Source organism: Protopterus annectens, chromosome 4.part0, assembly GCF_019279795.1.
Source record: "Protopterus annectens isolate FY-2018-M chromosome 4.part0, PAN1.0, whole genome shotgun sequence".
NCBI classification, from domain to species: Eukaryota; Metazoa; Chordata; order Ceratodontiformes; family Protopteridae; genus Protopterus; species Protopterus annectens.
In genome coordinates this window covers 213,672,002-213,689,817 of record NC_056733.1, presented here as the reverse complement: position 1 = coordinate 213,689,817, position 17,816 = coordinate 213,672,002, and the positions used below count along the sequence as shown (strand labels likewise).

At 44.7% G+C, this 17,816-nt stretch overlaps 1 protein-coding gene across 3 annotated transcripts in view; it reads left to right on the top strand.

The window, feature by feature from the left end:
• Nucleotides 1-17,816, top strand: part of LRRC45 (leucine rich repeat containing 45) — a 1,637,099-nt gene that overhangs the window by 280,139 nt on the left and 1,339,144 nt on the right. For all 3 annotated transcript variants that reach the window (XM_044068217.1, XM_044068216.1, XM_044068218.1), the window contains one exon: nt 9,746-9,816. In XM_044068217.1, the coding sequence (XP_043924152.1) occupies nt 9,746-9,816 (71 nt within the window). The remainder of the gene's footprint in view (nt 1-9,745; nt 9,817-17,816) is intronic.

Below are 17,816 nucleotides of genomic sequence, written 5' to 3'. Positions count from 1 at the left end.
GGAGGACTTCTCCCTCAGCTTTCAAAGTGGTGGAGAGGGTTCTCTAACAGGGGTTGAGACCCCAGCCCATTCCCTCGGATACCACCCAGGCCCCCCTGGATTTGGTGACTCCCTTCATCCTGTCCCAGGGACAGCCCGTGCCAGAGGGTCCCCAGGTCATTTTCCCTGAGGAAACACCTGCGACTCGGGGATCCCATTCTGAAAGTCCCACTGAAAAGGGCCAGCGCAAGTGCAAAAGGGAGGCACTTGGTCTCCCCAGAGTCCCTCACCACTGACACTGACTTAGATGAGGGAGAAGGTTCCCCCAGGTCACCTCCCGAAGACGTCTCCTTCAGAGAAATTATGGAAATCCTCCGCCAGAGGGGAGGTCAGCCCCAAAACCTTCTGGGGATGAGTCAGTTTTCCTGGAGGACTTTGGCACGGGCCCATCTACTTCCTGGGTGTCCCCACCAGCAGACCCCTTGGTGGACCTCATCACCACGAGGGCATGGAAGGAGCCCGACACCGTAGATCCCATCCCCAAACGTCCTGACAAGGTTTTATCTCCCCCTTCGGATAGACAACCCTGGTCAAAAGGAGCCCCAGTTCATGCTATGTTGATTGCAGCGGCCACAAAGAAGGAACTAGCACAGGAAAGTTCCTTAGTCCACCCTCCAGACAAGGAGTCCAGGTCGGTGGATAGGTTTGAGAAGCGTGTATACTCTTCAGTGACTTTTTCTATCCATGCGCTGAATTATTTGGCACATGTGATTAGACTTCAGCGGGACCTTGCTTCGGAATTTGCTGAGTTGCCCCCAGAGTCTTTATCGCCGCAGGGCAAACAGCTGTTCTCTGTGAAAATGTCTACTCTGAAGGTGGTCTCAAATACATCTATGCAGCTACTTTCCCATGCCACGGAAGGAGCTGCTGGGACAGGCATAGCCATGAGGCATCATGCCTGGCTCAGATTGTGTCAGTTCGCGGACCCTTTCAAGGCATCGTTTATCAACGCTCCCTACGACGGCTCTTCCCTCTTTGGGAAGACAGTACGTGACACACTGGTCCAGAGCAAAAAGGACGGGAAAACTTTGTCTGCCATCTGAGTCCACTTCTCTAACCCTCAGCGGTCCTTCTCTAGGAATCAGAGGGCAGAAGATATGGTTCCGAAAATCTCAGTTTTCCCGGGATTCTCAGGACAGCTATTCCTCCAGAGGCAGAGGGGGACAAGATCAACGCCGACCCAGAGGTAGAGGGGGTCCCAGGAATGTCGGGTCTAGGGAACCCTTTTCTGATAGACCCAGTCAGCAGCCCTGAGGGGTTGCCCGACTGTCCTACTCTGGAGGCAGTTGGGGGACGATTGTACTTACACCCAGCTGCATGGGAGTCCATTATGACAGATTGCTGGGTTCTTCAGATAATATCCAAAGGTTACTCTATTCCTTTCATTTGCCCCTCCAAACAGTTCAGAACATCTCCTGGATGTTCCATCTGCTCACAGGGAGGCCGCAGCTTTAGAGGTTTCAAAGCTGCTTCTCAAACAAGCCATCGAAAAGGTCCCCCCATATCAGTCTGGATTAGGCGTCTACTCAAGGTTCTTTTTGGTGCCAAAAAAGATGGGGGACCTCAGGCCCATTCTAGACCTGTCAACATTAAACCTGTCAGTAGCAAAACAGAAGTTCCGGATGGTCACTCTACAGTCCATTCTACCTTATCTCCGAGAGTGCAACTGGATGTGCTTGTTAGACCTTTAGGATGCTTACTACCACATCAAAATACACAGAAGCTCCAGGAGGTTTCTGTGCTTCTGGCTGGGAGCCAGTCGCTATCAGTTCAGGACCCTACCCTTTGGTCTCACCACAGCCCCTAGGGTGTTCACCAAGGTAATGGCAGTTGTAGCGGCCCACCTCAGGCTACAGGGTATTCAGGTGTTTCCTTACCTGGACGACTGGCTCTTCGCTGCGCACAACAAGCATCACTTGTGTCTGGCCCAAGATTATTTAATTCAGTTAGCAGACCTACTGGGAATTACAGTCAGTGTTCACAAATCCCATTTGCAACCAGTACAGATTCTAGACTTCATTGGGGCACAGTTAGACACTTTGCAGATGAAGGTATTCCTAACTCCAGACAGGATTCTACATCTCAGGGGCCACATAGCTCAGATAGCGAACTCCCAGTCTTCAGAGGCGAGCAAGGATCTCCGGGCTCTGGGCTCCATGGCTGCCACCATATCTATTCTCCTGTATGCACGCCTTCACATGCGGGTTCTTCAATGGACTCTGGCTGTCCAGTGGTCCTGGCTATGCCTACCCATGGAATTTCCAATCAAGATCAGTCACATCTGCAGGACATCTCTTCTTTGGTGGTTAACTTCACCGGAGATATCAACAGGATGCCCATTTGCGTCACCCTCAGTCCAAACCAGTGACCACGGACGCCTCCCAACTCTGGTGGGTGGGACACTGTTTGGGAAGGACAGTCCAAGGCACGTGGTCCCAGACAGAGACCAATTTGCACATAAATGTTCTAGAGATGAGGGCAGTGCTTTTAGCAGTGGAAGCCTTTCACACAGTCCTCCCTCTCGGATTGATTGCAATTCAGTCAGACGACATGTCAGTCGTCTGGTATATCAACAAGCAGGGGGGAACCAGATCCTATCCTGTGTGTCGCAAGGCCATGAGAGTGTGGGAATGGGCGATTTCCACCGGTCGGTGTCTGATGGCAATGCACATCCCAGGGCGCTCCAACATTTTAGCGGACAGATTGAGTCAGGCCATTCTGATGCCTTACAAGTGGTCTCTGAAACGGTCAGTAGCGGAGGAGATTTTCCTGGCATGGGGTCAGCCTTGCTGTGATCTCTTCGCATCTCCTTCCAACGCAAAGTGCAGTGAGTTCTTCACTCTGATTCCCTCACCAGGGAAAGTCCCCAGAGATGCTCTAGTCCATGCTTGGCCCTCCGGGCTTCTGTATGCTTATCCACCATTGCCAGTCATTCCGAAGTTTCTTCAGAAAGCTTGCCGACGGTGCAGTGATCCTCATTGTCCCGTTCTGGCCTTGTCAGGTTTGGTTCCCATTCCTTTGGTCTCATCTATTAGCTCCCCAGTGGGTTCTGGATCCCTGCCCCCATCCAATTTCCCATCCGTCGGGGACATGTCCACCCGATCTGGGCAGCCTCAAGCTAACAGCTTGGTTGCTCCAGTTCTGTTAATTGCCAGGACTCCTGGCCTTTCATCCCAGGTTAAATCGATTCTATTGGCCTCTCTTAAAGACTCCACTAGAAAACTATATTGCAGTAAATGGAAGCGCTTTTCCATTTGGGCTTCACAGAGAGAAATAGATCCCTTTACCGCTCCTGTTCCAGCGGTGTTGGACTTCCTGTCTGGTATCTTTCAGCAAGAAGCTAGTTCCTCCACAGTGTACAATTGGCAGCCATTTCCAGTTTTCACGTTGGCGAAGACACCATGGCCTTAGCCTCCTGTAGGCTTTTCTTAAAGGTACTTTTCTGCTACGGCCCACTGTCAAGGATTCTGTACCTTCTTGGGACCTTACTTTTGTTTTACAGGCATTGGTAACCCCTCCTTTTGAACCCACAGCTTCGGTGGGCTTAAAATTTTTGTCCTGGAAGACAGCTTTCCTAGTCGCCATCACTTCGGCTTGGAGAGTTTGAGCTTCAAGCTCTGTCTGCCGTGCCTCCGTATTTGGTCTTCCATAAGGATAGGGTTTCCCTCCGTACTAACCCTTCCTTCTTACCTAAAGTGGCATCTGAAGCAAACATAAACCAGTCCATTAATCTGCCCGTTTTCTTTCCCAACTTTCAAAATAAAGGCAAATACAAACTCCATTTGTTGGATGTTCATAGACAACTTCGTTTTTATCTTCATTGAACGAAGTCTTTCCGCAAGACTGACCAAAGACTGACCAATTGTTTGTTTCCTTTTCCAAAGCATTTATGGGAAAAGCTATTTCTAAAGTTTCTTTAGCCAGATGGATCACTCTTTGCATTTCAAATGCTTAAAAAGCAAAAGGTTTATCACCTCCTGGTACAGTTAAGGCTCACTCTACCAGGTCCATGGTGACCTCTGCTGCCTTTTGGTCCAGGGTACCTTTGGATGATATTTGTGCAGCAGCAACATCGGCCAATTCACATATCTTCATTTCCCATTACAAATTGGATCTGATTTCGAGGGGTAGAGCATCCTTTGTCTCTGCGATGCTCAGGAATATCCTTCCATAAGGGCCTCCCAGGATCGGAGTAGCTGGGGACTCTGTCCCACAGGTTGCAGATAAAATGAAGTTAACCACTTCAGATAAAGAAGTTATGTACTCACCATAATGTTCCATCTGAGTAGTTATACTTAATTTTTCTGCAACATTCCCTCCCTCCATCCCCCGGACCTTATCCTGTTTTCAGGTTGGTTATTGGGTTGAGTTGCATATATATATATATATATATATATATATATATATATATATATATATATATTGTTAGTTGCAGCAAATTCGATCTGAGGGAAGATAGGAGATGGTAGGGCATTATGGGTAAGGGGAGGAGCTCGGAGCTTGGAGCAGATGCTAGAAAAAAGTTGTCGGCTCGGATTCGATACGGATGCATATACCCACAGGTTGCAGAAAAATGAAGTATAATTACTCAGATGGAACATTATAGTGAGTACATAACTTCTTTTTATCCGGCATCTACCAATCCCCATGGGTGCTGGTTAACTGATAGTTTACTGTACATACAAATATTTCAAGCATGGGCATTAAAGCCCTTCTAGCCTGCCAATATACCAAAACAGTTGTTCCCATAATGAATGTTCAGGCTGTTCTTTAAAATAAGTACTAGTTTAGATATTTTTATGTAGTTTCATAGTCTGTTCCATGCATCAGCTAAGAACCAACTTGTACACTTCTCACTTTTACAGAATCTTCTACATAGGTTGTCTGATAATTCTCTACTAATTGTTTGATAACCCCAAACATTTCCAGAGAAAGTTGTGTCTAAATGCCATATATACCCGAATAAGATCTCCTCTTAAACATCTGTGAGACACACTACAAGTTCACATATTTTAGTCTTTCATAATAACTTAAATTTTCACATCCATGGATGCTTTTGGTACGTCTTTTTGTACTTGTTCCAGTTTACTTGTGATTGTTTCTTTGTAAGGTTTTCATATTGTTATTCCATACTCAAGTTTAGGTCTAATGTAATTAACAAACAATGACTTCATCATTTCTGATTTCCTAGACTTTGTAAATCTTTTTCTGCAACCTTTAGTTGTGTAACTATCATTAACCAATTGGTTGATATGATTAGAAAAACTCAAAGCTGGATCTACCCATATAACCAGGTCCTTTAATGAATCTATAGTGTCAATCGATGTGTGCTGTTTTCACCTTTCAATGTTTGTCTCCCAAACCTCCTATGCTTAGATTTGATGTATTTATCAACATATTCTCCTGTGCCCAAATGGCCAGTTTAGTCAAATTCTTTTACCCAATTTACCCAATTTCAGGTCATCTGCATAAAGACTGTAGAACACCTCAGATGAAAAAGACAGGTCTGAAAGATGCAATCTAAACATTTATAGGACAGAGCCCTGTGGGACACCCTGACTGTAACCAAGAATTTCACCTGTCTAATTGCTGTATGATACTTGGCATGTCCTATTTGTAAGCCATGCAGCTATCCATTTTATCAAGAGTAAATCAGTACCTAGTTGTTGTAATTGATCAGTGCTTTGTGTATGACCCTGTCAAATGCTGATGTTAAATCTATATAAATTACATCACTGCACATTTTTTTATTCATAGCTGTTATTGTATTGTTATAGAACATCATGTTAAGGGAGGTAGTAGATCTATTTTCAACACACACATGCTGATGTATGTTTTCAAGTCCCAGCCCTTCTAGTATTACCTTCTCCATTACTTTTCCACAACAGGAAAGTAGACTTTAAGGGTCTGTTTGAGTCTGGGTTTGGCCTACTCCCTTTTTCCTTAAAGACGGGTTTAATATGCACGTGTCTCCAATCTTGAGGAATCTCCCCATATTTATATGACCTAGTAAGTAATAGATATAATGTATCTCACTTTTTAATTTCTCCATGTCTTTTGGGTTTCTAATACTACAATGGGAATGGACCCCATTCCTAAGACAAAGTACTATTAAAGTTCATGAATTGTTATTGTTTCATTCTTTGTCAGCCAAAAGTGCTGTTCGGAGCACCCGCAATGTGCCCATCAGTGACTCCTTCTGCAATTTGTTATGGAGTTATGGAGTTACATGAATTGGTAACGTATCTAAATATGAATGTAGATTCTTTTTTATAAGACCTTTTGCTCCTGCTACTATTGGAACTGTCTTATCTATCTTCCACATTGCTCTCATTTCTGCTTGAAGATCCTGATATTTTATGACTTTGTGTGTGTCTCTCTCTCACTCTATGCAAGATACTGTAGTCACTGGGTGTGGAGATTTCAATGATCAGTGCTACGCATATCTTCTTTACTTAAACCGCTGTATCCAGTTTTCTAGCATCTATTTCTGAACTGTTGGTAATGGGTAATCCCATGTGATATAAACTTCATCATTTTCTAGGATGCTTTGTGGCTCATGTTTCCAGTGTTTTTCAGCCACTTCAGTGCCATAATGTTTACACAATCCTCAGTGCCATAATGTTTACACAATCCTCAGTGCAACAGTCTTGCCACAATTTTATGCCTTTCAGTATACAGTCCTTCTGCCGTTAGTATGTCACAACCTGCAACAAGGTGTGCAACTGCTTTCAATTTGGCTTTACAAAACCTACATTTGTCTGTTTCTCCCACATGTTCAATGGACTTTGTAAACCGTGTACATAGCCCACTATCTTGGGCTGCCAATATTAACCTTTCATCTCTTGGTTTGAATTTGCCTCTCCTTAACCATTCCTGCATTTGTTCCTGATCAAAATGAGGTTCTCCCAGAAGATTTATATACTAGCAACTATATTTATGTTTTTCCAACTTTCTTGCCTTCTCCTCTGGTTCTTCACCTTATATTCTTTCATTTGTTTTTTGGCACATTCAGTTGCTGCCTAATTTTTATCCTCTTCTGGTTTGATTTCTATTCCTGCTTGACTGCTAAATTAAACACAGAAGTCATCTTAGATTTCTTATCCTCATGTTTCAAAACTTTCACTACGTTTGGGTCTTGTGAGGTCAGCAGATATGTATGGAGTCCCACGATTGCAGATCTGTACATATAATCAATTTCAAGGAGGCCCATCCCTCCTTCAGAATGGGGAATATATAATCTTGGTATGCACTGATTTTTTATAAATAGTTTGGTGAGCATGAAGCATCCTTCTTGTTTTCCTGTCTAATCTATCCAACACGTTTTGGGGCAAGTCAATCACTCCAAAACTGTAAGTTAGGACAGGAAGAACAAATTAGTTTATAGCTTGAATTTTGTTCCTAGATGTCAGTGGTGTTTTCAGGATCAATTTAAGTCTTCTGAAATATTCCTTACTAAGTTTTATTCGCATTTGTTCGTGGTACTATACGTTCTTGCTGAAGTGTTCTAAGGTCATTGTTATTTATTCTGTGTCCTCCCAATGCTTTGTTTAGATCCAGTTTGCACAGCTCTTTCTCAATATAATCTATTTTGATTCCAGCATCAAAGGTTACCTGGATGTCACTAGAACTTATCACCCACTTTGTGGAGCCAAACTGTTTTGCATAAAATTTTATAAATATATCTATAATCTGTTGTGTCTGAGAATAAATTTTAGAATCTACACACAGTTTATCAGTTTGCATGTCTTTACTCCCTCCACATATTATGTATCTATAAAATGGTTTCCTGTTATGGTCAGTATCTTTATATAAATTCTCTTCAAATCTTTCTTGGTCGCGTCTCACACTATACTAGATCATGAGTGTGAAGAAGAGTGCAATTGCACTGACTCAAGCACCTCAGGTATTGCACTGTGCCTTGCTTCTGATGGAAAGGGATGTTAGGAGTGGCACCTGTTGGATTACTGCCATGTTCTGGTCTCTTGCCTTCTTTTTCTTGTGTCCTAGGATGTCAGAAATGAGGAAGGATGAATTATACAGTAGGGGAGACATGAGTTTATTTGGTACAAGAGGGATGGTGGGCCAAAAACATATTTTAAAAAGAAATTTTGTGTGTGAACAGCAGCACCAACAGGAGTATTCTTGAGCTTACACCATCATTGTGGTGTCGAATAATTTACAGATATGAGTCCCTAGTTACATCCTTGGCCCCCTAATGCATTGAAGTTGTGATCCTAATCATCCTTTACAAGTTACAGTTATTTAAAGGGACATTCCTTTTGTTTTGATTCTGGTCTTTGTTTGCATTTTCGTCTGGCTTTCGCAGCATGTCTCAGCTTTGGGATCGGATGGTGGGGAGTTGGGGAAAAGAGCGTTTAGAGGAAGGTTCAATGGTCTTAGTCAGACTCCATCTCAAATTGCAGTTGTACTTGCAACAGGTCTCACTGAGTCATTCATTAGTTTCACCTGTGCTTTTCATCCTCAGAGAAATGTAGCCTTTCATGAATTTTATGACCTCACTTGCTACTACCTTGCAGGAAAACATATGAGCAGTGCAAAGCCAAAATGTTAGTAAGCAAACGTTTTCTGTTCATTTAATATTTTATTTTGTGCGGATTTCTGAATGTTAGGTAAGTGCTATGATGTTATGCATGACTGCCACTTGCTTTGTACAAAGCATCAGAATGCTGCAAACAGTAGTAGAAACAGTCTTCTTTTTTTCATGTTTTGTTTTTGATCTCTGAATACTAGCCAAGTGTAATAGTTTCCTGACCGGCTATAAAAACGTGTGATGCAAGCAATAGATTCATCTTAAACAACGAAGTCTAAAAATTACTGTCACGATGGGGGGCTGGTCAGTACAGCGACCTGCAATAGTTTTACATACTAATTTTGAGATCGCTTTACTACAGAGTAAGGGGAATAAGTCAACAGACTGTTAAAATTTAACATGAATTCACTAAACTGTACTATTTTGACTATACTGCTTGCAGTTATGCTATGCAGAATAAATAAAGGAACTAGAGAGATGCACAATTAAGGTAAGCTTTTGAAGAGTTCATAAAAAGTAAACAGAGTCTTACCTAACCACCCCCACCACAAGCACACACACACACACACACACATGTAATAGCCTTATTGTTTCCCATTGACTGGGGACTGAAAGTTTTGACAGGAACAAAGTATTGTTAATTGTGTTCACCAGAAGAAACAAAAGCAGGGCTGCATAAAGTAAACTGAAACCAGGAGTAGGGTTGATGATGACATACATGGTAAGTAGGTGGTGACAACTGGGAGGTATCAGGACAAGTTTCTTTTGGTCTGAATTTTAGACCTTGTCCCTTTATATATAATTATGGCAAGGATAGTTAAATACCTGTGGGATAACTTAGATTGGCATAACTTAGCTTGGCGGCAATTAAGTAATATGGCTAGGCATAAAAAGTCCCACCAGGGATGATAGCCTTGTTTTCTGCTATGAACCCATGAATATGTGGGCTCCACTCAGGAAAGTAGGTTTATGTCGTCCTAATATGACCTGGTTACAGACTGTAGATCCAGTCATTAGCTAGAGAATATGTTTGCAGTATTTAAATTTATAAGGTACCCACAAGCTGCACTTTGTGTTATGCAGACAGCAGTTGTAGCAATTGAATGCAATAGTTGTCACTTTTATTAATGGTTTATTTTCTCACTTTTTAAGGGGAATAACCTCCGTGCTGCTAGTGCTGAGGCCTTGGGCAAATTACTGCGTCAGAACCGAACTTTACAAAGGTACTCATTTTTTTTATTTTATTTTTTTGTTATTATTATGTAAGTTAAATTGTTTTGGCAGTGGTATTTTGTACAGCAGTATTACGGGCTATATTAACAGGTTCCTTTTCCTATTAAAGAGGTACTTGTGCTACTATAGGTTAGCCTTTCACTGAGGGATGGGTCATTGTTGCGTCAAATTAACATGCCAGCATTTGAGGAAAGGACAGTGTCCAATCCCCAAGTCCAAGTTACCACGTGTGTGCTATGCATCTTAGTATTACACTTTTGTTCAACAAAATATAGTGTTTTTTTTGTAGTTAAAAAATTAATGGAGATTACATGTGGTTGTAAAGCATTTAATAGTTACTGCATCCACACTTTTTTGCATGTGGTGCATTCCTTCATATCATATGGAATCTCTGCTTATACTGGCATCTTTTTTAGAATATGGAAGTTGTATAGATCTATGAAACATGGTTAAAACCATTTTTCATCAGAACTAATTTATGAAAGATTTTTTTGAAAGTTAACTGTTACTTCTTTGTAAATAGCAGCATAATAAAATGTACCTTCTTCCAAGAAGTACATTGCTTTTGACATAATACTATGGGGAGTGGGACACAGCCCCCTACAGAAACAGCTTAGCCAGTCGCCAGCACAAGGACTATCTCTGAAGTGCTATGAGTGAGTGTTGATGTGCCCATACATTTGAGTAATCTGCGATATATGAGTTAGAAAACTCTTTTGAGAGGTATGGCAAACACTGCCACCTCTCTCTCTCTCTCTCTCTCTATATATATATATATATATATAAAATGCTCTTGATTCCTTTGCATATGCTGTCTGCATACATTCATACTTGGCTTTGGTTCTCTACTCCCTCTCCTCCCTTATACCATTACTCTTTGGTTACAAAGTCGTTCACACCTTACTGCTCAGTTTTGGCCTTGTCTCTGGAATACCATGGCAGTGTTTTACTTCACTACCACACACACCTCTGTCTCCATAATGCAAGTTTAGATGTTTCTAAGAGGCCATCACTGGTAGCATTGCATAGCCACACCTCTCCTTTATTGTGTGCGTATAAATATGTATCTGTATTGTAATTTTTGTATCATCTAATGCTTTAAATAAGAGAAGCTAGATTATAGAGAATTTTGGTAACTCAATGGCTAATACTTGAGATGCCTTTTATTCAGTTATTGCTGCAAAGGATAGAAACATGCTTTTAAGGGACAGAAGTAAAATGGAATTTCTTACGATCTTTATATTGTGAAAAGGGAAAGGTGAGTGAACAGAGAGCTGGGATGGTGGAGAGGGCATTTGAGTTAACACTGCCTTCACCTGGGGTAACTGTTTTATAAGTGTGATGGACTTTGGTTTAATAGCTGCACATTATCAAAGAGAAGAAAACCATGGTGGCAAAAAGAGAGAGAAGGCAAGATTGATTATTTAGCATACACATGCAAGGATAGGATAGCCAGTAATGACTGTCTGAGGTAAACAAAGAAGCATTTGTAGAGATTTTTGAAGAGTTTCTTTGTTATATAAACAGCTTTGTTAATCGTGTTGTTAATGTGTGATACGGATGTGGATACATTAATAACAATGAGAAAAGATCTCAGTAACATTTTCTGTTATTCTATACATGCATGCATTACGCATGCAATTTCCACCTTAACTTTAACGATGTTAAGTTGTCAATCTCGCCTTCATTCTTGCTGGATGGGTTCGGAGCCGATCCTCGGCTCCGACTCGGCACTTGCTTTAGCTCGAAAACTCCTTTTACCAGCTCGAGGCAACCCTATATCCCATGATGCAAGGCGGAACTACCTCAGATCTCGTTTGCCGCTTAGCGAAAGAGGTCTCCTTTGCCAGCTGAGGTAAGTTTTTCTTTGTAAAATAAGAAAAAGAGTAGTTAGGGGTTTATTTTTCCCTTTTAGTGTCAGTTTAGTCTGTAGTTAGTTACAGCCCACCCTATACCCTTGTTTTCAAACTTTTTTATAATCTTTAGTCTAAAGTTTTTTAGTCAGGCCTACTTCCCCATTGGTTATTCCCTTCCTGTGTGTTTGTGTAAGGGATTAATTTGTGTGTTTGTTGGGATTGTTTGTGTTTCCATCCTCCTAGGATGTCAAAGGAAGGCAAGGTCTCAGGCTTCAAGAAGTGTGACCAGTGCTGTCAGAAAATGTCTCTGACAGACGGTCACACTTCTTGTGTTTATTGCCTGGGGCCTTTGCACCTGCAGGACTCCTGTGCTTTATGTCATGCTTTTAGCCAGAGAGTCCTGCAGGAAAGGAGGAATAAACTCATCCTCCGAGGCTTACTTAAGCCAGAAGGTTCTCCTCCTAAATTAGGGTCAGGAAAACCTTCTAAACCACCGAAGGCTCAGGCTACAGTGTCCAAGCCTCCTCCGGTGGCACCGGCTCTGTCGGAGCCGACATCGGCTCCGGCTGGAGCTGATACATCTGCTGTTCGATTAGTGGGTTCGGCGCCGACTGGCTCTGATACCCTGACTACTGTGGCCTTGTCGGCTCCGGCTGGAGCCGACACTTTATCCAGCATAGGAGCCGAGATATCCTCGGCTCCATCTGGGGTTCAAGGGACTTCGGCTCCGATGGCTTCGACCCGTAAGAGATCCCGGTCCCCTTCTATACTGAGTATCCACCCGGCCCCGGGGTCCCCTCTTTTGTCGGAGCGGAGCCATCGGAGCCGATCTTCGAGATCTTCCAGGCTGTCTGACCACGATTTAGAGAGGGTGGTAAGCAGGCTGTTGAAGTCTCAGGCACTGGCCCAAATGCTCCATAGCCCGTCTCAACAGACTTTGGCTATAGCCCCAATCCTTGAACTTCCTCCTCCGACTCCACACCGCAGTTCGGAGCCGGAGCTTCTTGGGACAGCAACTGTTTCGATGCCGGAGCTGATACATCCTTCGGCTCCGTCGTCCTCGGCTCCGATCTCCTCCTTGAGACCTTCCTTGGAGGGATCCGGTCGTCGGGTTTCCACTGTCGGCTCCGAGGGGGCTAGTGGCATCGGACCCTTGTCCGACCCCGCTCTCCCTCTCGGGGCTTCGGCTTTGGTAAGCTCGGCACCGACATCGGCCTCGGAGCCTTCTCTCTCTTTGGAGCCGGCCATTCCTGTTTCTTAGCGGGTGTGTTCCGGCCTCCCGGGGAGAGGAGCCTTTGAGGTGATGAGGAGTGTCCTGGCCTCTGAGCCTGGTCAACGGTCCATCCCTCTAGCTCCTCCCTCTTCAGTGCCTGCAGATGCCTCTTGCCAACCTCTTGCTCACAGGCCCAGGGATCCATCGCCCCAGGTTTCCCCACTGGGAATTTCCTCCTCTTCCGAGGTTTCTCCTGATCGTGCAGGGAACCCCTCGGAAGAGGACGTAAGAGGAAACACACAGACTCCCTGAGTCTACTACATCTGATACCGACTTAGATGAGTCGGAGGGTTCCCCACGGTCCCCTCTGAGGATGTCTCTTTTCAGACATCCTTGAGCTCCTCAAACAGAGGGGAATTGGCCCTCCATTGACCCCTCCGAGGATGAGTCGGTATACCTGGAGGCTTTGGATCCCGACCCTGCCCCTCCTGGGTCTCCCCGCCTTCGACCCACTCATGCAGGTAGTGGCTCGAAGGCGTGGCTCCAGATTCTGTGGAACCTGTCCCCAGAAGACCATCCAAATTCATTACGCCCCTTCGGACAAACAGTTCCTTTCCAAGGGTGTTCCGGTGGATGCTATGGTGGTGGCGGCTGCCACTAAGAAGGAATTGGCGGATCCTTCAGTACCTGTCCATCCTCCTAATAAGGACTCTAGGACCATGGACAGGTATGGAAAGCGGATGTTTTCTTCAGCGACCTTTGCTATGCGTTCGCTGAATTATCTTTGTCACTTCACCAGGCTTCAACGAGATGTTCTCAAGGAACTGGGAGAAGTAGTCCAGGATCCTTCTGCTGCTGGGGCTCAGGAAAAGATTGCCTCGCAGCTCGCTATCCTGAATTCCATATCTAACTCCTCCATGCGGCTCATATCCTATGCGGCCGATGGAGCGAGCAGGGCCGCAGGCACAGGAGTTGCTCTTAGACGCCAAGCCTGGATGCGGCTTTGTCATTTTGCGGACCCCTTTAAGGCATCCTTCACTAATACCCCCTTTGATGGTTCGGCTTTGTTCGGACCTCAGGTGAAGGATACCTTGACCAGGTGTGAGCAGGACGGTAAAACTCTTTCTGCCGTTGGAGTCCAGTTTTCCACTCCTTCTAGACCATACCCCAAGGGTCAGAAGGGGGGGAAGATGTGGTAACGTAAAGCCCAAGGAGCTACACCGGACACACGTGGTCAGTTTACCCCCAGAGGCAGAGGGGGTAACAATAATAGACGCCGCCCTAGAGGCAGGGGGGGGTCCTCAGAACCAGGGCAACAGGGAGTCTCTTCCTGAGAAGCCTTTTCAGCATCCCTGAGGTGTTGCCCGACTGTCCACCCTTGGAGGCAGTCGGGGGAAGGATTTCGCTGTACCCAGTAGCCTGGCAATCCCTATCTCAAGAGATGTGGGTACAGTCGATTATATCCGAGGGTTACAAAATCCCCTTCGAAAGGTTTCCCGTACCTCTTCAATCCCTTCCAGACATCTCACCCGGTCAAAGGGATTTGGCAGAACAGGAGGTTTCAAAGCTCCTAGAAAAAAGAGCCGTCCAGACTGTGCCAGCAGACGAGGTAGGATCTGGCGTCTACTCCAGATTCTTTTTGGTCCCCAAAAGGACGGGAGATTGGAGACCAATATTAGACCTGAGCAATCTGAACAGATTTGTCAAGAAGGCAAGATTCCGGATGGTCACGCTTCAGTCCATTCTGCCCTTTCTGGGCAAGGACAACTGGATGTGCTCTATAGACCTTCAGGATGCGTACTATCACATAAAGATGCACAGACGCTCCAGAAGGTTTCTCCGCTTTCGGCTAGGGACCAGTCATTACCAATTCAGAGCCCTGCCCTTTGGCCTCACTTCAGCCCCCAGAGTGTTTACCAAATGCATGGCAGTGGTCACAGCTCATCTGAGATGTCGAGGATTCCAGGTGTTTCCCTATTTGGACGACTGGCTCCTCTCCGCCACCACCAAGTGTCAGCTTCTTCAGTCCAGAGACTACACTCTACAGCTTTGCAGGAGTTTGGGAATTTCAGTAAACTTCGAAAAATCTTCTCTGCTGCCTTGCCAATCTATCACCTTTATAGGCGCAGAGTTAAACACAGCCAAAATGTTAGCCAGACTAACAGATCAAAGAATTCTGGACATCCAAAAATTTGTTCAGCTTCTTTTGCAAAGCAACAAGATCAAAGCCAGATTTATACTGAAGGTTCTAGGTCTTATGGCTGGGCCATTGTTCTTCTACCACTGGCTCGCTTCCACATGCGTCTTCTGCAGTGCTGCAGTGGATGCTATTCACGCAGTGGTCGTACCACAGTCTCCCGATGAGGCACGAAATCTTGGTAACACAGTCGTGCCAAGCTCATCTGAACTGGTGGATATCTTCCCCTCTTCTTCATCAGGGCTGACCCTTTATTCCCCCTCCTCCAGTTGCCACAGTCACTACAGATGCCTCTCTGATCGGGTGGGGGGGGCATTATCAGGGCAGGATGGTCCACGGGATGTGGCAACCCATAGAATACCATCTGCACATAAATGTCCTGGAGATGAGAGCAGTGCTTTTAACGTTGCAAGCCCTCAACGACTTTCTTCCCACGGGGACTATTGCAGTACAGACGGACAACATGTCCGTAGTCTGATACATCAACAAGCAGGGCGGGACCAGGTCCTATCTGTTATGTCGAGAAGCTCTCAGACTTTGGCAGTGGGCGATCTCTTCTCAGCGGTTTCTGATAGCAACGCACATCCCCGGCAGGTCCAACCTATTAGCAGACAGGCTGAGCAGATCCATTCTGATGCCTCACGAGTGGTCTCTCAATCAATCTGTAGTGGATCAGATTTTTCTGAAGTGGGGCACTCCTTGTTGCGATCTTTTTGCTACTCCTCAAAACAACAAGTGCCCCGATTTCTTCACTCTCTTTCCCCTTTCAGGCCAACCTCTGAGAGACTCTCTAACCCAGGATTGGCCCCGGGGACTTCTGTACGCTTTTCCTCCTTTTCCCTTGATTCCACAAGTCATTCAGAAAGCCACCGTTTTGAGAGCCAAATTGATCCTCATTGCCCCATATTGGCCTCGACAAATTTGGTTTCGCCTCTGCATCGTCACCTTCTGGTGCAGCCCTGGCATCTGGACCCAGTTCCGGATCTCTTGATCCACCAATCTGGTCAGCAGCACCGGGCCATTCATTCTCTCAACCTCACTGCTTGGTTGCTCCACTTCCTACCCTAGCCAGGCTACCGATGATTTCTGACTCAGTCAGAGACATTTTAGTCTCTTCCTTGAAGTCGTCCACTAGGACTGTTTATGCTAGCAAGTGGCGACGTTTTTCTATTTGGGCGAATTCCAGAAATATTGACCCCTTTACTGCTCCTGTACATTCGGTTTTAGATTTCCTGGCGGAGGTTTTTCATTCAGGATCCTCATCATCTACAGTCAAAGTACAACTGGCTGCTATTTCTAAGTATCATGTTGGCCTGCATGACAATAACATTATGTCTCATAGGTTATGCAAGGCCTTTCTTAGAGGAGTTTTCCTCCTAAAACCACCTATAAAGCATCCTCCTCCGCAATGGGATCTAAACTTAATGTTGGCATCCTTGATACTACCTCCCTTCGAACCGTCTGCTTCATGTTCTTTGAAGTTATTGACCTGGAAAACTATATTTTTACTGGCTGTCACTTCTGTAAGAAGGGTTTCCGAGATTCAAGCTCTCTGCATCCGTTCCCCTTATTTGGTTTTCATAAGGACAGGGTATCATTAAGAACTAACCCTTCCTTTCTTCCCAAAGTCGTATCTCAAACCAACATTAACCAATCTATAGATCTACCAGTCTTTTTCCCAAACTATTCCGACAGAGCTGATCAAAAACTGCATTTTTTGGATGTCCATCGTCAGCTCAGGTACTATTTGCATAGAACTAAACAATTCAGAAAATCGGACCAACTATTTGTCTCCTATGCAGAAAACAGGATAGGTCTTCCAGTATCTAAAGTGACCTTATCCAGATGGTTGACTTCCACTATTTCCTATGTGTACTCTCTCAGGGGCAAACGGCTATCTTCTAAGCCAAAATCACACTCAACCAGGAGTCTATCCACTTCTGCAGCCTTTCAGGATAGACTACCCATTGATACCATTTGTGCAGCAGCTACTTGGGCCACACCTCATACCTTTGTCTCTCATTACAAGTTGGACTTGGCCTCTAGAGATAGGGCCAGTTTTGGTTCCACAGTTATCAAGAGTCTGTTCCATTGAGCCACCCGGGATACAGGTGCTAGGGACGCGGTCCCATCCAGCAAGAATGAAGGCGAGATTGGCAACTTAACATTTAGAAGTTATGTACCTACCATAACGTTCCATGTTAGTTGCCTTCTCTCGCCTTCTTTCTTGCGTCCCTCCCTCCTTCCCCCTGGCCTGGACAGATCTTGGAGAGTTCCTATTAGATTGTTTCCTCCGGTACGTTGTTAGGAGGATTTCTTTTAAGAACCATTGTTCCTGTTTTCTGTTAGGATAGTCTTTAGCAAGGTTAGTTAGCTGCCAAACGAGATCTGAGGTAGTTCCGCCTTGCATCATGGGATATAGGGTTGCCTCGAGCTGGTAAAAGGAGTTCTCGAGCTAAAGCAAGTGCCGAGTCGGAGCCGAGGATCGGCTCCGAACCCATCCAGCAAGAAAGAAGGCGAGAGAAGACAACTAACATGGAACGTTATGGTAGGTACATAACTTCTAATTTTTTCTTATGCATTAGAACATACTCATACACTTTTCATTTCCTTCCCAACCTACTTATTTTAGTCATATGTTTAAACACTATATTTTGTATATATTCTTCCCAGGCGCAACATTTATTCTTATGAAAATTGTCACCAATTTTTAAATCATCCCAG